The 25,345-nt window shown below is 44.4% G+C and overlaps 2 protein-coding genes across 2 annotated transcripts in view; both read right to left on the bottom strand.

The window, feature by feature from the left end:
- UBAC1 (UBA domain containing 1) overlaps window positions 1-5,505 on the bottom strand; it is a 75,103-nt gene extending 69,598 nt beyond the window's left edge. Inside the window, exon 1 of the mRNA XM_073637797.1 lies at window positions 5,239-5,505. Coding sequence (XP_073493898.1) covers window positions 5,239-5,376 — 138 coding nt within the window. The 5' untranslated portion in view covers window positions 5,377-5,505. The remainder of the gene's footprint in view (window positions 1-5,238) is intronic.
- A 4,235-nt stretch (window positions 5,506-9,740) lies between these two features.
- TBC1D13 (TBC1 domain family member 13) lies at window positions 9,741-23,641 on the bottom strand. Its single transcript, XM_073640223.1, has 12 exons — window positions 23,603-23,641; window positions 22,055-22,128; window positions 20,374-20,414; window positions 19,197-19,258; window positions 17,779-17,878; window positions 17,251-17,333; window positions 16,852-17,011; window positions 15,207-15,417; window positions 14,937-15,100; window positions 13,685-13,845; window positions 12,590-12,647; window positions 9,741-12,499 (listed from the first exon to the last, which is right to left on the bottom strand). Exons 1-12 carry the CDS (start codon window positions 23,623-23,625, stop codon window positions 12,428-12,430), a joined length of 1,209 nt encoding a protein of 402 aa, XP_073496324.1. The 5' UTR covers window positions 23,626-23,641; the 3' UTR covers window positions 9,741-12,427.
- Between the last annotated feature and the right edge of the window lie 1,704 nt (window positions 23,642-25,345).

The following is a 25,345-nucleotide window of genomic DNA, read 5'->3' as shown; positions in this document are numbered from 1 at the left end:
AGCCCCTCATACAGTATACAGATGATCAGTGCTACCCCCTGTATATGACAGCCCCTCATACAGTATACAGATGATCAGTGCTGCCCTCCTGTATATGACAGCCCCTCATACAGTATACAGATGATCAGTGCTGCCCTCCTGTATATGACAGCCCCTCATACAGTATACAGATGATCAGTGCTACCCCCTCCTATATATGACAGCCCCTCATACAGTATACAGATGATCAGTGCTGCCCTCCTGTATATGACAGCCCCTCATAAAGTATACAGATGATCAGTGATGCCCCCTCCTGTATATGACAGCCCCTCATAAAGTATACAGATGATCAGTGATGCCCCCTCCTGTATATGACAGCCCCTCATACAGTATTCAGATTATCAGTGCTGCCCCCTCCTGTATATGACAGCCCCTCATACAGTATACAGATGATCAGTGCTACCCCCTCCTATATATGACAGCCCCTCATACAGTATACAGATGATCAGTGCTGCCCTCCTGTATATGACAGCCCCTCATAAAGTATACAGATGATCAGTGCTGCCCTCCTGTATATGACAGCCCCTCATAAAGTATACAGATGATCAGTGATGCCCCCTCCTGTATATGACAGCCCCTCATACAGTATACAGATGATCAATGCTGCCCCTCCTGTATATGTCAGCCCCTCATACAGTATACAGATGATCAGTGCTGCCCCCCTCCTGTATATGACAGCCCCTCATACAGTATACAGATGATCAGTGCTGCCCTCCTGTATATGACAGCCCCTCATACAGTATACAGATGATCAGTGCTGCCCTCCTGTATATGACAGCCCCTCATACAGTATACAGATGATCAGTGCTGCCCCTCCTGTATATGACAGCCCCTCATACAGTATACAGATGATCAGTGCTGCCCTCCTGTATATGTCAGCCCCTCATACATTATACAGATGATCAGTGCTGCCCCCCTCCTGTATATGACAGCCCCTCATACAGTATACAGATGATCAGTGCTGCCCTCCTGTATATGAGAGCCCCTCATACAGTATACAGATGATCAGTGCGACAGCCCCACATACAGTATACAGATGATCAGTGCTGCTCCCTCCTGTATGTCAGCCCCTCATACATTATACAGATGATCAGTGCTGCCCCCCTCCTGTATATGACAGCCCCTCATACAGTATACAGATGATCAGTGCTGCCCTCCTGTATATGAGAGCCCCTCATACAGTATACAGATGATCAGTGCGACAGCCCCACATACAGTATACAGATGATCAGTGCTGCTCCCCCCCGTATATGACAGCCCCTCATACAGTATACAGATGATCAGTGCTGCCCCCTCCTGTATATGACAGCCCCTCATACAGTATACAGATGATCAGTGCTACCCCCTGTATATGACAGCCCCTCATACAGTATACAGATGATCAGTGCTGCCCTCCTGTATATGACAGCCCCTCATACAGTATACAGATGATCAGTGCTGCCCTCCTGTATATGACAGCCCCTCATACAGTATACAGATGATCAGTGCTGCCCTCCTGTATATGACAGCCCCTCATACAGTAAACAGATGATCAGTGCTGCCCCCCTCCTGTATATGACAGCCCCTCATACAGTATACAGATGATCAGTGCTGCCCCCTCCTGTATATGACAGCCCATCATACAGTATACAGATGATCAGTGCTGCCCCCTCCTGTATATGACAGCCCCTCATACAGTATACAGATGATCAGTGCTGCCCTCCTGTATATGACAGCCCCTCATACAGTAAACAGATGATCAGTGCTGCCCCCTCCTGTATATGACAGCCCCTCATACAGTATACAGATGATCAGTGCTGCCCCTGTATATGACAGCCCCTCATACAGTAAACAGATGATCAGTGCTGCCCCCCTGTATATGACAGCCCCTCATACAGTATACAGATGATCAGTGCTGCCCCCTCCTGTATATGACAGCCCCTCATACAGTATACAGATGATCAGTGCTGCCCCCTCCTGTATATGACAGCCCCTCATACAGTATACAGATGATCAGTGCTGCCCCCCTGTATATGACAGCCCCTCATACAGTATACAGATGATCAGTGCTGCCCCCTCCTGTATATGACAGCCCCTCATACAGTATACAGATGATCAGTGCTGCCCTCCTGTATATGTCAGCCCCTCATACAGTATACAGATGATCAGTGCGACAGCCCCACATACAGTATACAGATGATCAGTGCTGCTCCCTCCTGTATATGACAGCCCCTCATACAGTATACAGATGATCAGTGCTGCCCCCTCCTGTATATGACAGCCCCTCATACAGTATACAGATGATCAGTGCTGCCCTCCTGTATATGACAGCCCCTCATACAGTATACAGATGATCAGTGCTGCCCTCTCCTGTATATGACAGCCCCTCATACAGTATACAGATGATCAGTGCTGACCCCTGTATATGACAGCCCCTCATACAGTATACAGATGATCAGTGCTGCCCTCCTGTATATGTCAGCCCCTCATACAGTATACAGATGATCAGTGCTGCCCCCCTCTTGTATATGACAGCCCCTCATACAGTATACAGATGATCAGTGCTGCCCCCTCTTGTATATGACAGCCCCTCATACAGTATACAGATGATCAGTGCTGCCCCCTCCTGTATATGACAGCCCCTCATACAGTATACAGATGATCAGTGCTGCCCCCTCCTGTATATGACAGCCCCTCATACAGTATTCAGATTATCAGTGCTGCCCCCTCCTGTATATGACAGCCCCTCATACAGTATACAGATGATCAGTGCTACCCCCTCCTATATATGACAGCCCCTCATACAGTATACAGATGATCAGTGCTGCCCTCCTGTATATGACAGCCCCTCATAAAGTATACAGATGATCAGTGATGCCCCCTCCTGTATATGACAGCCCCTCATACAGTATACAGATGATCAATGCTGCCCCTCCTGTATATGTCAGCCCCTCATACAGTATACAGATGATCAGTGCTGCCCCCCTCCTGTATATGACAGCCCCTCATACAGTATACAGATGATCAGTGCTGCCCTCCTGTATATGACAGCCCCTCATACAGTATACAGATGATCAGTGCTGCCCTCCTGTATATGACAGCCCCTCATAAAGTATACAGATGATCAGTGATGCCCCCTCCTGTATATGACAGCCCCTCATACAGTATACAGATGATCAGTGCTACCCCCTGTATATGACAGCCCCTCATACAGTATACAGATGATCAGTGCTGCCCCCTCCTGTATATGACAGCCCCTCATACAGTATACAGATGATCAGTGCTGCCCCCTCCTGTATATGACAGCCCCTCATACAGTATACAGATGATCAGTGCTGCCCCCTCCTGTATATGACAGCCCCTCATACAGTATACAGATGATCAGTGCTGCCCTCCTGTATATGTCAGCCCCTCATACAGTATACAGATGATCAGTGCTGCCCCCCTCTTGTATATGACAGCCCCTCATACAGTATACAGATGATCAGTGCTGCCCCCTCTTGTATATGACAGCCCCTCATACAGTATACAGATGATCAGTGCTGCCCCCTCCTGTATATGACAGCCCCTCATACAGTATTCAGATTATCAGTGCTGCCCCCTCCTGTATATGACAGCCCCTCATACAGTATACAGATGATCAGTGCTACCCCCTCCTGTATATGACAGCCCCTCATACAGTATACAGATGATCAGTGCTGCCCTCCTGTATATGACAGCCCCTCATAAAGTATACAGATGATCAGTACTGCCCCCTCCTGTATATGACAGCCCCTCATACAGTATACAGATGATCAGTGCTACCCCCTGTATATGACAGCCCCTCATACAGTATACAGATGATCAATGCTGCCCCTCCTGTATATGTCAGCCCCTCATACAGTATACAGATGATCAGTGCTGCCCCCTCCTGTATATGACAGCCCCTCATACAGTATACAGATGATCAGTGCTGCCCTCCTGTATATGACAGCCCCTCATACAGTATACAGATGATCAGTGCTGCCCTCCTGTATATGACAGCCCCTCATAAAGTATACAGATGATCAGTGATGCCCCCTCCTGTATATGACAGCCCCTCATACAGTATACAGATGATCAGTGCTACCCCCTGTATATGACAACCCCTCATACAGTATACAGATGATCAGTGCTGCCCCCTCCTGTATATGACAGCCCCTCATACAGTATACAGATGATCAATGCTGCCCCTCCTGTATATGTCAGCCCCTCATACAGTATACAGATGATCAGTGCTGCCCCCTCCTGTATATGACAGCCCCTCATACAGTATACAGATGATCAGTGCTGCCCTCCTGTATATGACAGCCCCTCATACAGTATACAGATGATCAGTGCTGCCCTCCTGTATATGACAGCCCCTCATACAGTATACAGATGATCAGTGCTGCCCCCTCCTGTATATGACAGCCCCTCATACAGTATACAGATGATCAGTGCTGCCCCCTCCTGTATATGACAGCCCCTCATACAGTATACAGATGATCAGTGCTGCCCCCTCCTGTATATGACAGCCCCTCATACAGTATACAGATGATCAGTGCTGCCCCCTCCTGTATATGACAGCCCCTCATACAGTATACAGATGATCAGTGCTGCCCCCTCCTGTATATGACAGCCCCTCATACAGTATACAGATGATCAGTGCTGCCCCCTCCTGTATATGACAGCCCCTCATACAGTATACAGATGATCAGTGCTGCCCCTCCTGTATATATGACAGCCCCTCATACAGTATACAGATGAACAGTGCTGCCCCTTCTGTATATGACAGCCCCTCATACAGTATACAGATGATCAGTGCTGCCCCTCCTGTATATGACAGCCCCTCATACAGTATACAGATGAGCAGTGCTGCCCCCTCCTGTATATGATAGCCCCTCATACAGTATACAGATCAGTGCTGCCCCCTCCTGTATATGACAGCCCCTCATACAGTATACAGATGATCAGTGCTGCCCCCTCCTGTATATGACAGCACCTCATACAGTATACAGATGATCAGTGCTACCCCCTGTATATGACAGCCCCTCATACAGTATACAGATGATCAATGCTGCCCCTCCTGTATATGTCAGCCCCTCATACAGTATACAGATGATCAGTGCTGCCCCCCTCCTGTATATGACAGCCCCTCATACAGTATACAGATGATCAGTGCTGCCCCCCTCCTGTATATGACAGCCCCTCCATCCTTACATGTTTCAGGCACCTCTCCTTCAGCCTCTCCAGTGTCATGTCCTCCGTCACCTCCTCCAGCCACTCGGCCCCCTCCATGGTGCAGACATGGAGCCTGAGCACCCGGCCAGCGAATATCTTCTCCTCCTGCACGAACATGGAGCATCCCCACGAGCAGCGGCCCAAGGACAGGCAGGAAGACGAGCCAGCCCGCAGCCCTGTGACCGGATCCCCCCCTTCTCCACCAACCGGAAAAGTCCCCGGGGCACGATGGGACTTGTATTTTATTTTTACAGCTGCATTAATCAGATGTCACCAGCAGGGGGAGACAGAGTAGTAGTTCTGACTAAAAACTATACCGTATAGTTAAATTGTTACATTAGTCTCCAAAACATGGAACGTTCTAACAATGAGCTACAAAGTAATTGTTTAATTTTTTTATTCCCCTTTTCCAAGAGGAAGAACTTTTTTCTCAATCGACATAACTTTATGAGGGCGATGAGTTGTAACTTTATATAACATTATGCATTTTAACAGATAATGTACTGAAAAATATGAAACAAAAATTCCACGTGGGAAAATGGTGTAAAAAACCCAAAAACCTTCAATGTCTTTTTATGGCGTCCATAGTATGGAAAAAATATCCTGCCAATATAATTCTTTATGTGACTACAATTACAGTCATACCAAATCTGTAATACTTTGTTATATTTTAGTGGTGAAAAAAAAATCGAATTTTGTAAAAAAAATAAATAATAATAATTATAAAAAAAAAATATATATATAACAGTAATAATAATGATAATAATTTGGTTTGTATCGACATTTTTCTGAGACATGTAACTATTTTTCTGTCGCTGGAGATGTGTTAGGGCTGATTGATAGCGCTCTGCAGTGTTTAGTGTTACTATTTCGGGGTACATTTTTATTCTTTTTAATTGCAATTTTTGGATGTGATGAAGCCACCAAAAAGGGAAATGCTGGCGCTTTCATTTTTTTCTCTATTTTGGGGTTTACCATAGAGGTTAAATAAGTTTACATTTTGGTAGATCTGACTTTTACAGATGTGGCAATAACAAATATATTGTTTTCTTATTCATTTGACTCATTTTTAATACTGGAAAAGGGGTGTGATTCGAATTTTTTAGTTTTTTTTGGGGGGGGGGGGGGGGGAGTTCAGATTTTTAACATTTTTTATTTTTTTTACCTTATACTTGATTTTTTAGTTTGCAAAGGGGATATGAATCTACTCTTATTTGATCACGAGTGTTATATGCTTTTAATCCACAGTGTTGCATTATACACTGCTCAAAAAAATAAAGGGAACACTCAAATAACCCATCCTAGATCTGAATGAATTAAATATTCTCGTTGAATACTTTGTTCTGTACTAAGTTGAATGAGCTGATAAGAAAATCACACAAAAATCATCAATGGAAATCAAATTTATTAACCAATGGAGGCCTGGATTTGGAGTCACCCCCAAAATTAAAGTGGAAAAACACACTACAGACTGATCCAACTTTGATGCAATGTCCTTAAAACAAGTCAAAATGAGTCTCAGTATTGTGTGTGGCCTCCACGTGGCTGTATGACCTCCCTACAACGCCTGGGCATGCTCCTGATGAGGCTCAGTATTGTGTGTGGCCTCCACGTGCCTGTATGACCTCCCTGCAACGCCTGGGCATGCTCCTGATGAGGTTGCGGATGGTCTCCTGTGGAATCTGCTCCCAGACCTGGACTAAAGCATCCATCAACTCCTGGACAGTCTGTGGTGCAACGTGACGTCGGTGGATGGAGCGAGACATGATGTCCCAGATGTGCTCAATCGGATTCAGGTCTGGGGAACGGGTGGGCCAGTCCATAGCTTCAATGCCTTCATCTTGCAGGAACTGCTGACACACTCCAGTCATATGAGGTCTGGCATTAGGAGGAACCCAGGGCCAACCGCACCAGCATATGGTCTCACAAGGGGTCTGAGGATCTCATCTCGGTACCTAATGACAGTGAGGCTACCTCTGGCGAGCACATGGAGGGCTGTGTGGCCCTCCAAAGAAATGCCACCCCACACCATTACTGACCCACTGCCAAACCGATCATGCTGAAGGATGTGTGAAGAGCACAGGGCGCCAGTGGCGACTTTGCCAATCCTGGTGTTCTGTGGCAAATGCCAAGCGTCCTGCACGGTGTTGGGCTGTGAGCACAACCCCCATCTGTGGACGTCAGGCCCTCATATCACCCTCATGGAGTCGGTTTCTAACTGTTTGTGCAGACACATGCACATTTGTGGCCTGGCAGTGCTCCTCCTGTTCCTCCTTGCACAAAGGCGGAGGTGGCGGTCCTGCTGCTGGGTTGTTGCCCTCCTATAGCCTCCTCCACGTCTCCTGTTGTACTGGCCTGTCTCCTGGTAGCGCCTCCAGCCTCTGGACACTACGCTGACAGACACAGCAAACCTTCTTGCTACAGCTTGCAGTGATGTGCCATCCTGGATGAGCTGCACTACCTGAGCAACTTCTGTGGGTTGTAGAGTCCGTCTCATGCTACCACGAGTGTGAAAGCACAACCATCATTTAAAAGTGACCAAAACATCAGCCAGAAAGCATTGGTACTGAGATGTGGTCTGTGGTCCCCACCTGCAGAACCACTCCTTTATTGAGGGTGTCTTGATAATTGCCAATAATTTCCATCTATTGTCTATTCCATTTGCACAACAGCATGTGAAATTGATTGTCAATCAGTGTTGCTTCCTAAGTGGACAGTTTGATTTCACAGAAGTTTGATTTACTTGGAGTTATATTCTGATGTTTTAGTGTTCCCTATATATTTTTGAGCAGTGTAAATGGAAAGTGATAGTATTCTATCTATTCTAGGAGTATCAAGATGGTGTCGACAGGGACCTTTAAAACGCCCCGGGTACCATGGCAGCTATCGGTTCCCTTGATCATGTTGCAGGGGGAAGATGGGCAGCAGAACGGAGCCCATTCTAAGATCGCACCATTTAAACAACAGCAATCGGAGCTAGCTCGAGTTGCTGCTTTTGTACTGGTATGTAAATAGAAAGAAAAGTCTGAATGGTCATAATAATATTAGCAACAAAGTAGTTTCTAACATTATTAGGACCGGATATGATACGGTTTAGTTGTTAAAAACATGGGACAAAAAGAAATGTTAACTAGGTCAAAATAGCCCCCCCAGCAGTCAAACTACTCAAAATAGCACCCCCAGCATTCACCACACTACTCGAAATAGTGCCACCTGCGGTCATAAACCTAGTCGAAATAGCGCCCCCAGCAGTCACCAAACTACTCGAAATAGGGCCCCCAGCAGTCACCAAACTACTCAAAATAGCGCCCCCAGCAGTCACCAAACTACTCAAAATAGCGCCCCCAGCAGTCACCAAACTACTCAAAATAGCGCCCCCAGCAGTCACCAAACTACTCAAAATAGCGCCCCCAGCAGTCACCAAACTACTCAAAATAGGGCCCCCAGCAGTCACCAAGCTACTCGAAATAGCGCCCCCAGCAGTCACCAAACTACTCAAAATAGGGCCCCCAACAGTCACCAAACTACTCAAAATAGGGCCCCCAGCAGTCACCAAACTACTCGAAATACCGCCCCATGGTGTCCCGTCATCTCTCTAGACTGTGCCATAGATGTATTTCTTCCATGGTCTGCCATATTCAGCATATATATTACCGCAGCCTGTACATACGGTTCTGACACTGGCAAGTGAATCTGGAATTGTTGAACGTCACTCGCAGTATCGGCCTTCATAGTGTGTGAAGACTGGGAGTGTTGTTGCCCATAACAACCAATCACAATGCAGCTTACATTTTACCTGAGCAGTTTCTGAAATTAAAGCTGAGCTGTGATTGGTTGACATGGGTTACAAGGTCTGTTTTCTGTTACAGTATTGCTCAATGGTGTCAATACCTGGTTGTTATGGGGAACGAGGTCCGTTTTTTTGTTTGACAGTATTGATAAATGGTGTCAAATCTTGGTTGCTATGGGAAACGAGGCCAGTTTTTCTGTTATTGTTTGAAAATGGTGTCAATTCTTGGTTGCTATGTGGAACGAGGCCTGTTTTTTTTGTTAGTATTGATAAATGGTGACAAATCATGGCATATCTGTATACGAAGGCGGTTTTCAGTCATACAATGGCCAAAAAACTGCAACCTCTACTCGTGGTCTTAGTATTATAACTTCTCCATTATTCTCACTTTTTTCCCTCTACATTTGTCTTTTCCATCTCCCTCAAGCTCACGCTGCCGCTCTACAACTGTCATTTAGGCTTCTCCACGTGTCCCGAATTTGCCAGGACTGTCCCGTCTTTAAACCCTCACCGGCAAATTTATTCCAGAAAACAAGTGCAGAAGTATTGATAAATTCATTGTCAATCTTAAGACCCTTTTACATAGACCGGTAATCGGTCCTGATCATTGTGCCATGTAAACATGGCAGTGATCAGCCGACGAACAAGAAGAAATCATTGTTTTGGGCAGCAAAATTAACATAAACAAGAGAACAGAAATAAATTTATTGGCGCCCATCATCACATTGTACATTTTATGCCTCGGCGCCACAGTCCATACCAAGGACCAAACAAATACACAGAATCAGGACAAAAAATCACAGAGACAAATATTAATATATATATATATATATATATATATATATATAAAAAAAGAAAAATCGAAACATAATTCCAGATATAAAAAATGTCCCATAGCAGATTCCCTTATAAATTCCAGAAGAGGGCAGGAGTTGTAGTCCTCAATCTACATTAATCATTTATGTGCTCGATCACGAGAGGCATTGTGGTGCCGATATTTAATGACACAACTCATGTAACATAGATGCCTTTACCCAGAAATTATAATTTTAGATATGAGCAAACAATTGCAAAACAGGCGTGAAATCTGCAGATGAATGCCACTTTTACCCAGTAGGTCCACGGTGCTCCACTATGTTGGCTGGAGTACAGTTATCACTAGGTACCCATTGGAATCACACATGGTCAGCCATTAGGAAACATAAAAAACAAAACAAAAATAATATCTTCTGCTGAAAAGAATCTCATTATTAGAAGTAGACAGCACTATATGGCGGCCACAAGTATTTTTGTGTACCTCAGTTACAGAGGAAGACAATACTATCCGTGCCTAATGCATTTCTAGGTGGGAGACAATTTTGTGTGTATCTCAGGAAAAGGGGAAGAAAGTACTATCTGTGCATCCTTTGTTTATAGGGGCAGACAAGTATTTGCATCTAGTGTTTACCAGGGAAGATAGGACTATCTGTGCCTACCTAATTTATAGGGGGGAGACAAATATTTGTGTACCTCAGTTACAAGGGTAAGATAGTACTATCTGTGCCTACCTCATTTATAGAGGAGACAGAAGTATTTGTGTTTACATCATTTACAGGGGTAAGACAGTGCTATATGTGCCTACCTTATTTATAGGGGGACAGAAGTATCTTTGTAGACTTTAGTTACAGAGCTAGACAGTACTATCTGTGCCTAACTCATTTATATTAGGAAGCCAAAGTATATGTGTGGACTTTAAACAGGAGACAGTACTATCAGTCCTTACTTTATTTACTGAAAACTACAAGGGAGGTATTACTATCTGTGCCAATCAAATTATAGGGAGAGATAGTACTATCGGAGCCTACTTGAATTCTGGGGAAAAAAGTAAGCAGTACTATCTGTTTCACCATGTGCAAATTATGGTTTTATTTTCAGCACGAGACAAGAAGGCAGCATAACCAAAGCACAGAGGTGGTGTTTTCCAGATCCATTTTATAGCTGCTGACTGGCGAAGGTTCTGCTCACATCTACGCCATGGTTTCCACAGACCAGGACGCAGTAATCCTCCAGTGAAATTTGTACCCACTAATATAGTTTTATTGCAATATTACACTGAAGAAGTGTCCCCATAAAACAAAACCAAGTAAGACCAGTTTCACAAATCGGTGAAAAACGGACCATGCTCTTATCGCAATACCTGTCCCGACTGATGTGTCTTCTAACCTGAGCTACCTGCCCCTTAGGTGGACATCAAAGAGGTGGGCTTACTACCCAGGATCCCACTCCTGAGCCAGGGAGGAGCGATCAGTGGTTCCTGCTCCAGTCTATGCACTGCATAGAATGGTGGCATGTAATATTACATGTTCCCTCTAGTGGTCATTGCAAAATATATAATAGAGCATAGCCTTCTGAGGATTACTATGTGTTTCAGACAACGGACCCCCTTCAGAAACCTCGCCTTTAATGCTCAGATTTCTGGACTCCTGAATTGCAAATTCTTATAACAAAGGCAATATGAAAGAGAAGGAGCCTCACTAGGTTAGGCTAGTAATGGTAGCCATGATAGTTTCCAAACAGCCATCTGTAGTGAATAAAGAATAAAGCTGAAGGAGGAAGAAGAAGCATGGAGCTTTCCTTGTATTCTAGGTAAGGGGATACAAGGGATGTGACACCCAATAATGGGACACTGGTAGCATATTACTAGGAAACTCCATCAATGTCCATGCTAACACATTCACGAGGACATGTTCCTTGCCATAGATATTTATTTTTTTACCATAGTGTAAATGCCGCTGTTCTTCCGAATCCAGGAGTTGTTTTTCTTTTGTTTCTGCGACTTTCCGTTCCTGAGAAATGGAAAAAGCTCTGAAAAAATGAGATCTAAGGAATAAAAAAAATAATAATAAAAAGCACAAAAACATAATTGATTGGCAAACACAACATAAAAATCAGCTTCATTTCTCTGCAATATGACATTACTAAACATTTATGTAACTATTGGGTGTCTCAGGCACCAGGGCCTCAGCCAAGAGGCAGCTTTGTCACACTGTGGGCTCTCCCTTGTTAGGCTGGGTGCTACAAGTGTCATCGATAACAGTCTTCCACCACCTGACAGATACTGATACAGGTATTCGGAAAGCTCCTTCAGTGCCATATAGGTCTATAGTGCATCAATTGGTCACCAGGAGGCCTCAACATAGGCACGAGTGAGCGCAAGGAAATCCCGGCATAATGCCCGTTGTGTTATCAATGTCCATACGGCTCCGGGCAGGAGTGTACAAGGCCAGACTCATGTCCATGTAACACGGGAAGGAAGCAGCGGACCTCTAGTATCAGCTCTTGTCCAGAAGGTGGGCATGCTGGAAGGATCCAAAAGAACAGTGACTGCAACGCACAATCTTATTTAGAGTCTTGAAGTTCCTTGGCTTTCTTCAAGATAGGAAGAACATCCCCGTCTGAGAGCGGGTAATCCTATGATGATGTGAACAAACATGTATAAGATCTCATACGACCCTTATGATTTTTTGCATTTTATTTTAATTCACCCTTTCCTTATCTCACCTGGAGCAGCCTCATGTTCACGGTGAAGTCTCCTTCTAATAACTGGTCACGGATTAATCTGCAGCACAAATCAAGTATAAATCAGATGAGGTAGCGATCCTAAGGCCAACTACCAGGAGAGGAACTACAAGTTCTTGGAGCCAAATTCTGGATGATTACCCAGAAGTTGGCCTGAAAAGTGTATCCAGATCAATGAAAGTCAATGGATCAATGAGAACTTTTGGATCGGTTGGGGCCCCTCCGATCCTCAGAATGGGGCTCTGAAGTATTCCTTATGGGGCTTTTGGAGATAAGCGCAGTAATATCTAATCTAACTACCTCCGGCAGTCCCATAGAGAGTGAATGAATGGAGTGAAGGTCATACCATGGGCAGTTCAGAGCCCCTTTCTCAGGATTGGTGGCGGTCCCAGCTGATGTCAGCTACATACCTAGCCACATTTTTTTACAGGATGAGCCATACCTTTTTTTTTTGTAGGCATTACTTGTGGGTAACTATATGTTAACACTTCATTTACGTTTATATATTTGGTATTTTTTATGATTATATTTTTCTTGCTTTTAATTTTTGCACTAAGCCATCATTTTTACCTTCATTCATTTTATGCAATTTTTTTTTTTTTTACAGTTAAACTGTTTAATGTACATGATATGTTTGAGCATACATGGGCAATGCCATAACAGAAACTTCTGTCTAGGCTCTAAAACTTTGCTAAAAAGACTCGATTATCCAGTCAAATTGGCAAATAGTCGTGCTGGGGTTGACATTAACAAGATAATGGCAACCCCCCCTCCTTGAAGAGGGTTTCCTGGCGCTTAAGGGGTTAAACAAGCGGGCTCGTACATTTACAGTTGCATTGCAAGTAAAGAACCCTTCCCGCAATGAACACAAAGATGGAGTAAGGGGAGAGATACCATCATGTGGGTAGAAATTGCACATTACAGGGGGTAGCCAGTGGGAAAAAGATATTCCCTATCCATAGAATGTGTGAGAATTTTTAGATCAATGGTGGTCCGTCCGCCAGAAAGGGGCACTTTCATCCCTACTAGAATGGAGCGGGATCACATTACTTACATTAGCGGGGTCACGTTACTTACATTAGCATTGCACATGAGACCTTGAGGAGGAAGTCAAATCTGTTCTCATCTGCAAAAAGCGAATCCCAAATTCGTATGACATCGGGCAGCACAAATTCTTGGGATAGGAGTAATGTCAACCAGCGGAAGGCGAAGAACTGAGGCTTGATGTTCTGTTCTTGCTGCAAGTAGACAATGGGTACAGATGACCCAACAAAGAGTTAAAGGAGTTGATCAAGGCACAGCAGCACCACACCTGTCCACAGGTTATGTCTGGTATTACAGCTGAGAGCCAGTCACTTCAATAAAGCTGAGCTGCAATACTAAACACAACCTCTTCACAGGTGTGGCGCTGTTTTAGGAAATAAGTAGCCTTGTTTTACTAAACCCACTCAGCTGGCCTCAGTATAGTGCACATGCAAATGGCAGCGTGGAAAAAAAGTGTTAAGGAACCGCTTCACAGATATTAGAGAATTGCTTTGTCAGGAATTTTCTAATAGGATTAGTGAAATTGCTTCTAAAAGAATCTGGAGCGATAACCCTGAAAAGCTGCGAAGAATGAGATTCCTCGCCGCAGGTTCCATGAGCTGAATTAGGGCAGTTTTGTCAGTCGGCAGCGGCCTAGCAAGAGGTGTCAACATCCGCGGCAAGGTAAGTATTGTGCCCCCGAGCCCAGTAATAACAATCCCCCGAATGCCCCCTTAAAACAAATAATGCCTCTTGAATGTCCCTTTTAGAAAAATACTAATGCCCCATTAGGGCCCAATTAAAAAAGTAATGATGGCCCCATCCAGAAATAAAGCCACCTTTATTCACCCCAAAAAAAATTATACTCTCCTAATATATGTGACAAGAGTTAATTTCTCCCCGGCAAACAGAACGGGTCAGCACAGGTGGTGCAATGCAGCGACACCATTGTGCCACCTGTGCCAGGATGCTTACGTCTTATAGGCATAGCCTGTAGGAGAGAGAGGGGGCAGGAAGCTTTTGTGCTCAGAAGAGTTTTTTGCCCGTGTGCCCTCCCCGCAAACCCAGGCTAAGCCACAGTAAGTCAATATCCAATTTAGGACCCCCAGAGTCTAAGGCATTTACTAAAACCCTCTTTTGCTCCTGGAGACCCAGCACATTCATTGAGTTCAACAGGAATGGTGTAATGCTTCGTTTGACCAGTGGAGGCACTGCAGGGAAATTGAACACCTGCTGCCATGTTTTCCCGCAGATCACAGGTGATCATGGAGGATTGAAGCCGTGGGAAATTCTGTGATCTACTCACCAGCCTGAGGTAGAGCTCTACATCCTCCTCCTTCAGGGTGGAGTAAACACGCTCCATCTTTGCGGTTATCCCACACTGGGAATCATCTAGACTCTTGATGAAATTGTCCCGGATTTCAGCCATCAGATTAGTGAAGCAGAAGAAGGTGTCAGCTTCGGCATGCTCTGATTACGGGAGTACATGAGAGCAAGCATTACATGGTGACGACCCCACCCCATAATCAGGAACCTTACAAGATTAATAGGGCAGGGCGACTAGCTCTGGCCTCACCTCTCCAGGCACTGTTAGGGTTTGTGGCAAATGTGTAATAGACGGGTCCAACTATTTCGTTCATGCCTTGTACATAGGCTATGCCAGGATTCAGCTTGGCATAGATGAATAGGATTCGCTCCACCACCTCCCAATGTGCCTCACAGCCGCAGGGTAAAGGCTCGAGGTCACTCAGCGAATGAGAAGCTGAAGCCTTCAGTGGAGAACTCACCTGGTGTAAGACAAAAAAACAATAGGCCCATCATCACAGGCTTGACAGTGTGTGAACTGCCAGTGTAGATGCTGCCTTAAAGGGATCTGGTATGACAATTTTACTACTGAAAAAAAGTGGTCCGGCTGTATAGGTCTCAATACAACACTAAAAATGATGCCAGTCTTGTAGTAATCAGATGTACCAGAACGGAGAAATCAAGCATTGAAGCCACATGCAAATTAGGCAGGAAGTGCACTGGGGGCGTGTCTATGTGCCAATGCACTTCCTGTCTAACTTCCAGCTCGATTTCTCAGCGCTGGCACATCCGATTATTACAAGATAGGTATCATTTTCATCGTTGTACTGGGATCTATACAGCCATCTCAGTAGATTCAGTTCCTTTTAGCCCCTTCTAGCAACATCCAAAGTGTTCTTTTTGCGCTTCCATTTAATTTTTCCTATTCTTCCTAAAGCCATAACCTTTTTTTTATTATTCCATTACAGTGAGACCAAACTTGTATCAATGTATGTTGTTTTTTTTTTCTTTATTTAAGCAATAAGAAAAAGAAAATTTGGTAATTCGTAAAAAAAAACAAAAGTACATTTTCGTCAACATTTTCAGACACGCGTAAATTTTTATCTTTCCATCAACGGAGCCGAGTGAGGGCTCTCTCTCTTTTTTTTTTTTTTTTTTTTTACTGGTCCCATTTTAGGCGACAATATTTTCATCAATTTGTCATTTTTTTTTGGGGGGGGGGGGATTAAAAAGCGTCAAATTTGATATTTAGTTTGTTTTTTTCTTTACGGTATTTATCCACAGACTGGACTTTTAGAAATGCAGCGATATGAAATGCATTTAGTGTTTTATTTATTTTCCTTTCAAACTGTTATATATTTTATTTTTACATTTTTTTTTACTTTATTTTATATTTTTTTTGTCGCCACCAGGGGAACCTGACCCTACAATCGTTTGATCTCTTACAGTATATAGTGAAATAGTACAGTGTTGCACTATATGTTCTCCTGTGCAGATGGCCGATGGGATCTGATATGTGTGCTATGTCATAGACTGACAGCATTTAAATGGTTAAACTGCAGCAATCAGAGATATTATATGTGCAATAAGTTGGACTTTTTATTCCATTTTTGTTTTTATAGCTTTTTTTTTTTTTTAAATTGTGTTCTGCTTATTTTATAATCTAAGCAATCAGGGCTAGCTCAGGTCTCTGCTGTTATACAGCCGGCCTCTCCCAGATATGGTGCAGGCTCAGTTCCTGAATCTGCACCATACGGAACCAATATAGAATGTAATTATACATCCTATGTCAGAAAGGGGTTAATGAAGATACATTGTAGAGAGGTAAGTATATGCTGTAACTTCACCCAAGGCAGGGTGCAAGACGTCGATCACAATGCAGACTGACTGGTCGGATAGGCGGTGTCCCTCCTTACATTAGTCAGGCCACTCCTGTTCCTTGCTACAGTCTGGGACTTTAGGGTGGTCTGTTCTACCCGCTTCCTCAGGGTCTCGTACTCGTTTTCTGGATCCATTATTAGCTGGCAGGGGTACTCCGTGGGATTTAGGAAAAATGAGAAGTCCGGGCACAGCCGCCTGAAATAGATAATGTGGTGCTAAACAATAAGCCCTGTACAGCTACAGAGAGTAAAACGGGTAAAATACATGGCTGCTTTCTACCATAAAAAAAACAGCGCCCTCCCTTCCTATAGGTCATGTCTGGTATTGCAGCCCTGCTCCATTGAAGTGAATATGAATGAGCTGCAATTACACACATAACCTGTGGACAGATGTGGCGCTGTTTTTTAGAAGAAAGCAGGGGCCATGTTGCTTACCTCACATCCTTGTCTATCTGCAGCAGCACCTCATTATCTTTGAAGTAAGTGTTCCACCGACTATCTGGATTTGGGTTAAGGGGCTATAATAAAAATAAAATATATTAATGATATTTAGGGTAAGTATCTAAAAGCAAATTGTGTGATTAAACTTATTTTAGAAAAATTCACATTCATTTATGAAAGGGCTTCTCCTCCTCCTTTGTTTAGAAGTCACACCCCCCCCACACTCCCGACCATAAGATGCATTTTCCAGCAGCGGGAACCCCAAGTAATCAGCACGGAATAATCTGTCAGCAAGTGTTCAATTCCCCTGCAGTGCTCCCATAAGAGAAATAAAGTATTACAGGTTTCCCATAGATATCTATGTAATGGATGGCGGTGTCAGGACCTCCAGAGAGAGAGAGAGTCTTTGTTGCCGCTTTCCATTACAGAGAACTCAAATAAAAAAAAGGTTTTCGGCCCAATTTGGAATTGTAAAATATGTTTTTCACACCAGATATGCCTTTAAAATCATTGACAACTTACGTGGTCTTCCAACGTGACATCTTCTCTGGACAATCCGAGTTTGGCTTTGGCGATTCCTGGTTGAATGATCATTTCCTTTAAGAAGTTGGCGTATGTTTCCCTAGAAGACAGACAGGTGATACATAGCGGACCCCTAATATCATTGATTGGCTATTTGTTTTGCACAAACTGAGTGACCACCAATATGGTGGCCGAATAACTCTGCCCGGATATAATGGGGGACAATCAACGATTTTGTTTTTTTCCTCCCCTTTCTTCCAGGAACCATTACTTTTTTTTCCCCCGGATACAATAGTATGGGAGCTTGTTTTTTTTTTTTTTTTGCGAGATGAGTTTTAATTTCGGATGACATAATTCAATTCACTATACAAAGTACTGAAAAATTAGAAAAAAATAATAATGAAAAAAAAAAAAAACGCAATTCCGCCATTATTTTTTTGTGGGTTTAGTTTTGAGGACATTCCTTGTGTATTGAGTGATCCCAAAATTGTATAGCTGTCTTTTTTTATTTTAGTTGTTAAAAAAAAAAAAAAAAAGTTTGTTAAAAATAAAAATGCGGTCATTATTTTCTGATGTCTGTAATGTTTTTTATAGTTTTTACATCATTTTACTTATTTGGTTTTTTTTTGTGGTAAACCGACATTTTAAGTACGTACAATGTTTTTAGCGCTTTTTATTACATTTTTTGGGAGGTAGGGGTGACAACCAAAAATGGCAATTCTGGAAATTAAATTTTTTTTTTCTGCCATTTACCGTATGGGTTAAACAGTTTTCCTAGATTGAATGTGGCGATTAAAAAAAATTCAATAAACATTTGTTAAGGGAAATTGGGAACTATTCGAACTTTCCTGCTTTGAAAAACATTTTTTCCAACTCCTCATGGGGAACATGAACCTGCGATCAAACCTGCGGCTAGACTTGACGGAAGTGCAAAGATGGTGGCGACAGGGACCTTCAGTAGGCTCCTGGCTGCTCTTGCAACCCATCGGCTGCTCAATCGGGTCGCGGAGGTGGTGAACATTCACGTGACGTGATCACTCCTCTGACATGCTGCTGTTGAATCGCTCTGGTCGCTGCTATTAGAGGGGGTGCCAGCTGTATAACACAGCCGGCATCCATTGCGCATGAAGCAGATGCATCTCCTAAGCCGCTCCATTCTCAAACACCCAATGTGTCACGTCCATGTACATCACACATAAGGAAGGGATTAAGATGTCCTCCAATATTGAGATTGGAAATCTGATTATTTCTTAGGCATACTTGCACCATGTTTCTTTTGAACCAGTCATGAAAAAATACCCCCAAATTTTCCTCTAGGGGTCTCACATAGTCGGAGGGAAGTGGTGGACCATATTGGGTGTCGCATATTCTCATTTTTTCTAAAATATGTGCAAATAACACGGAAGAAGTCTCCTCACCTTTGTTTCTCTAGCACGGAATCCCATAATAGGCGATCTGTTGGGAGATAGTTGAGTAAGATCTGAAACGAGAATTGTTAGGAAACATTTTTTATATCGCCAAGCAACTTGTGACATCAATCTTGGGCTACGTTCACATAGGGTTTAACGACAAATGATTTTGATGTGGAGCCGCTCCAAAATCCACGTCAAAGAATATTTGAAGAGGGTTTTAATGTGAATTTTGGAGCAGATCCGTCCATGTCTTGTCGCGTGAAAATAACCAGAGGTTTTTTTTTCCTGAGTCTTTTGGTGTGGATCTGTTTTGAAATATGTCTGAAAATAAAAAATGAATAAAAAAAAATAACTGAAAATCGTTTTAAAGGACTCGTTTTATTCTGCTCTACACATTGCTGTTCATATATTCAGTCTTTTGTGCAATTCTTTTTTTCTGCTTCAGGTTTGCAAAAAAGTCCTGTGGAAGAAAAGAAAGTGCATGACACTTCTAGAAAGTGTCTCCTGATGGAATCTGCTCCAAACTAGACATTGTCCAATCAAAAGCTGCAAAATACATATAGGGAACTGGTCACCTTGGTAAATGCTATGTGCCTTCAGATATGGAGTTAATCTGCAGGACGTAGTACTAAAAGTGCGGCTACTGGGAGAAAATGAACTTATTTCCTCCAGGGAGCTGCCGGCTTTCAGTCATAGGGGTGTGCATGGAGCTCCGGCAACAGTCACTGCTCAGTATACGGTGCACAGCGGCTGTAAGCACGCCACGGCACTCTGACTGCCAGTTTGATCTGAACAGATGTGCTGCAAAGCCGGCTATCAATCAAAGTGGCGGGGCATGCTTACAGCAGCGGTGCACCGCGTACTGAGCCGCTCCGTGCACATCTCTATGACTGAAAGCCGGCGGCTCCTGGGAGGAAATAAGTTAATTTTCTTCCAGTAGCTGCACTTACAGTACAGCGGCTGGGCATCATTGGATGTATGTATAGGGTGTATGTATAGGATTAATCTGCAGGTAAAGATAGTTCTATTAACCTGCAGGTTCCCTTTAAATAAATCTTTAAAACCAAATCAGGAACTGAAAAAAATCCTCCAAAAACTTCCCAAAGCAGGAGCGTTTCCAGAAGCAGTTTCCAATAGAAAATGCATAGTCATTTCATTCTATTGAGGGGTGGGGGGTACATACTTTCCAGCAGAGGCACCGAATCCCTCCTTCAAATGGTACGCCTGTCAAAAAGGAAAAAGGAACATTAAATGATGAAAGTCACCAAAACTTGTCGACTGTTTATACGAGTATTTCTCTGCAGAGGATAACCCTACAGCTCTCTATGGACAGATCTCACATGTGGCGTCCATAACGCTGCCTCACTATTAAAACTGCACTGGCCCCAATGATCGAGGACTCTCATCCTCCTCCACCACCAATAAGAGACAATTTTTTCTCTCCGAGCAGACGTTCAAGAGTTTCTTCAGCAGAGCATATACAGGGAGAGGCGATTGTGCAGCTGCGAACAGCATCAGATTACGCTGGGATTTCCTGCTGCGAGAGAGGCAGGAAGAGCTGCTATGTTCAGAGGGCTGTTGCTGAGCACAGAATTAGGAAACTACTTGTATAATGTGTTTTACACGGGGTTGAGAGCTGTTCCTATGTATCATATGTAGTAGATTTTTATTTTTTATTTTTTTGGGAGGGGGGAGTTCAGTTTGTGTATTTGCCAATCCATAAATTATACGCTATTGATCTCCAAAAATGGATGTCAGCGACCTCATGCAATCTACGGACAATACAGAAACCTGATATGTGACTAAAATCAAAGATTGAGAAAGCGATTCTTCTGCAAACACAAAAAACAAACAGATGAAGTTTGCAAAGCTCCGGCTGTGTGTACAGACACAAATACTCCGCTGGCTGATAACAGAAACAAATCGATGAAACAAGACATTACTTTATAGGGGTCGTCTTATTAAACAAACAAAGACTTCCATATTCCCGATTAGGGCACATACTCAGTGACCCTATTACAAAGAGCGATGCTCTGTCCATTGAACCAAGAGACTATCCATAAATGACATAGCCGCCATATACTACTACACATTCCCCTGCCTGCAGAAAAAAAAAATGTATGGCTGACTTTGGAGGATTTATGAGACAACCCCTTTAAAACGATAGATATGGGCCATCATTTTGACTATTTAAAGGAGCTTTCCAAGATTATAATAAAGGATCTGTAATTTTCTTCCTATAAACAGCACCTCTCTTGTCCGTGGGGCAAGTCTGGTATTGCACATTTATCTCATTTATTGAAATAGGGCTAAGCTGCAATACCAGATACAGCCCAAGGATAAGAGAGGTGCTATTTAAAAAAAAAAAATACATTTTTGCAATCCTGGAGAAGTCCCTTTAAAATGAAGCTTTAGGTTCTAGGTAATAGCCAATATGGCCACCATTATCACACAGCTTTATGCCAGCTTGTGTAATGTAATAGGGTGGAAGCAGTAATTCTGCATAATTAAGTAGTTGTGGAAGTTATAATGGCAGTCATAGTGCTAAAGGGGTCCTCTGGCACTTCTGACTCCGCATCAGGAAGAACGTGGCGCTGATGAGGTTGCATCGACAGGCTGCCGCCAAGGAGGTATGGGCATCCCGGTGGGCACCAGCGCCTCTCACCTCCTGATTTGGAAGTAATAGGAGTCAGAGTCCCTTTAATCACCCACATTTTAATTTTTATATTAAGGAAATGTTCCTGAATGGTTAATTATTTTATAAATTAACTCAAGTCTGATGTTAATGGAAAAAAAGAAAATAAAGCAGAAAAGACAAAGTGAACTATGTCCGGGCAGGAGGAGCGATGAGAGGGACGTCTTACCGTTGAAGCACAGCTCCCGCAGAACAGACAGGTTAATGCGAGGTTCACTGAGAATGCTCTGGAACTCTGCAATTCTGCAAACAGAAAAACATCAGCTGATCAGGAACCGTCTGCTGGTGACGAGAGGCCAGCAGACAAGAGGCGCGCTCCTTCCTGCCTGCCAAATCCCCGTGCACCCGCTCAGTACACCAGGAGATACTGGCAAAGGCTATCAGGGATCACCCTCTTACTGAAGAACAAATCTCCTCCTAGATTAGACCATCATTTAAAGGGATCTGTCCAAGATTAGAAATATAGCTGCTTAACTCCAAAAACAGCGCCACCCCTGTCTACAGGCTGTGCATGAGATTGCAGCTCAGCCCTGATCACTGTAATGGAGCTGCCACACACAACCTGTAGACAAGAGTCTCACTGTTTTTGGAGTGAAGCAGCCATGTTTTCCTAATCCTGGACAACTTCTTTAAGACTGTGTTCTAAAACAGCAAATCACTATGAATTTTCCTTTAAGGGGTATTCAGTGGGGGTCTGACCATAGCTTAAAAAAGGGAAACCTACCCCACTGACTGGATTAAGAGTTTAACCACGATACTATGTGATGAGGTGAAATGCATGGCAGCATGTTTTTACACAAGGCAGAAGTAATAACAAGTACACCTTATGTATAGAGATCCGATGTATCGATATTGAGAAATCTAAAGCCACATGCAAATCAGGCTGGACGTGCACTGGGGGCGTGTCAGTGCACCAGTATTACATCTTCCAAGTGCATTGACGCCCACACTGCACTTCCTGCATGATCTGCTTGTGACTTCTATGCAAGATTTCCCAAGATTGGCACATGGGAGCCTTACAAATAAGGTTTCATTTTTTTATTGGGGGATAAAGCACTAATACATTTTCACCACTAATTCCATATTTTAAAAAAAAGGGTGTTGGCCCATGAAAAACAATTGCAACCTACTAGAAAAGAGATAAATGTCTGATCACAGGAGGGGATCCTCTGGTCAGGAGATCGGGGATCCTCTGGTCAGGAGATCGGGGATCCTCTGGTCAGGAGATCGGGGATCCTCTGGTCAGGAGATCGGGGATCCTCTGGTCAGGAGATCGGGGATCCTCTGGTCAGATCGGGGATTCATGCGCCCAAGTGGTGGTCAAGTATGTGCAATACCGCTGAGTTACAGTCTACGAGGCTGACGGGGAGCGCTGAGTGCTGCCCTGGGCTACCTGTGCCAGCCCCATAGTATCATGGGTGACCATCCAACCACTGAAATGGGTGCCAGGGGCCCCCTTTCTCCGCACCCCCAGGGATCCTACATGCATCACTATATACATACAAACTATATATTATAGAAACACAATACAAAGCATGGCATCTATATACAGGAGGACAGTCATGCAGCCCTTCTATCCCTCCCACACAATGACAGCAGCTGCCCACCCAGTCACCCCCTGCTGGCAGGCTGCCCTGAGCCTTGCATGCACCCCTCCCCCATGCAGCGCCCCACGATCTGCCCCAGGACCCCCCTTCTGCTGCAGCTCCTCTCTTACTTGCTCTTGTGCAGACTCGACATGTTGACTTCCGTTGGCTTCTGGGATGCGGGGGAGGGCAGAAGAGAGAGCAGGAAACAGGAACCTGGCAGTGCTGCATCCTGCACAGGGGAATGTCTCCTCATCACCCTCCTCATCCTCAGCTCTGCTCACACAGCACAGGGACAATGTATCCTCATCATCCTCATCATCCTCAGCTCTGCTCATACAGCACAGGGACAATGTATCCTCATCATCCTCAGCTCTGCTCATACAGCACAGGGGAATGCCTCCTCATCACCCTCATCATCCTCAGCTCTGCTCACACAGCACAGGGACAATGTATCCTCATCACCCTCATCATCCTCAGCTCTGCTCATACAGCACAGAGGAATGCCTCCTCATCACCCTCATCATCCTCAGCTCTGCTCACACAGCACAGGAACAATGTATCCTCATCACCCTCAGCTCTGCTCATACAGCACAGGGGAATGTCACCTCATCACCCTCATCATCCTCATCATCCTCAGCTCTGCTCACACAGCACAGGGACAATGTATCCTCATCACCCTCATCATCCTCAGCTCTGCTCATACAGCACAAGGGAATGCCTCCTCATCATCCTCATCACCCTCAGCTCTGCTCATACAGCACAGGGACAATGTATCCTCATCACCCTCAGCTCTGCTCATACAGCACAGGGACAATGTATCATCATCCTCAGCTCTGCTCACACAGCACAGGAACAATGTATCCTCATCACCCTCAGCTCTGCTCATACAGCACAGGGACAATGTATCCTCATCACCCTCAGCTCTGCTCACACAGCACAGGGACAATGTATCCTCATCACCCTCAGCTCTGCTCATACAGCACAGGGACAATGTATCCTCATCACCCTCATCATCCTCATCACCCTCAGCTCTGCTCATACAGCACAGGGGAATGTCACCTCATCATCCTCATCAGCCTCAGTTCTGCTCACACACCACAGGGACAATGTATCCTCATCATCCTCAGCTCTGCTCATACAGCACAGGGGAATGTATCCTCATCACCCTCATCATCCTCAGCTCTGCTCATACAGCACAGGGGAATGCCTCCTCATCACCCTCATCATCCTCAGCTCTGCTCACACAGCACAGGAACAATGTATCCTCATCATCCTCAGCTCTGCTCATACAGCACAGGGGAATGTATCCTCATCACCCTCATCATCCTCAGCTCTGCTCATACAGCACAGGGGAATGCCTCCTCATCACCCTCATCATCCTCAGCTCTGCTCACACAGCACAGGAACAATGTATCCTCATCACCCTCAGCTCTGCTCATACAGCACAGGGGAATGTCACCTCATCACCCTCATCATCCTCAGCTCTGCTCATACAGCACAGGGACAATGTATCCTCATCATCCTCATCACCCTCAGCTCTGCTCATACAGCACAGGGGAATGCCTCCTCATCATCCTCATCACCCTCAGCTCTGCTCACACAGCACAGGAACAATGTATCCTCATCACCCTCAGCTCTGCTCATACAGCACAGGGACAATGTATCCTCATCACCCTCAGCTCTGCTCATACAGCACAGGGACAATGTATCCTCATCATCCTCAGCTCTGCTCACACAGCACAGGAACAATGTATCCTCATCACCCTCAGCTCTGCTCATACAGCACAGGGACAATGTATCCTCATCACCCTCAGCTCTGCTCACACAGCACAGGGACAATGTATCCTCATCACCCTCAGCTCTGCTCATAC

Source organism: Phyllobates terribilis, unplaced genomic scaffold (assembly GCF_046119375.1).
Source record: "Phyllobates terribilis strain yellow unplaced genomic scaffold, ASM4611937v1 Scaffold_7__3_contigs__length_470593459, whole genome shotgun sequence".
Classification (NCBI taxonomy): Eukaryota; Metazoa; Chordata; class Amphibia; order Anura; family Dendrobatidae; genus Phyllobates; species Phyllobates terribilis.
Note: the sequence above shows the minus strand (reverse complement) of the source record. Positions and strands in the feature narration are given on the sequence as shown.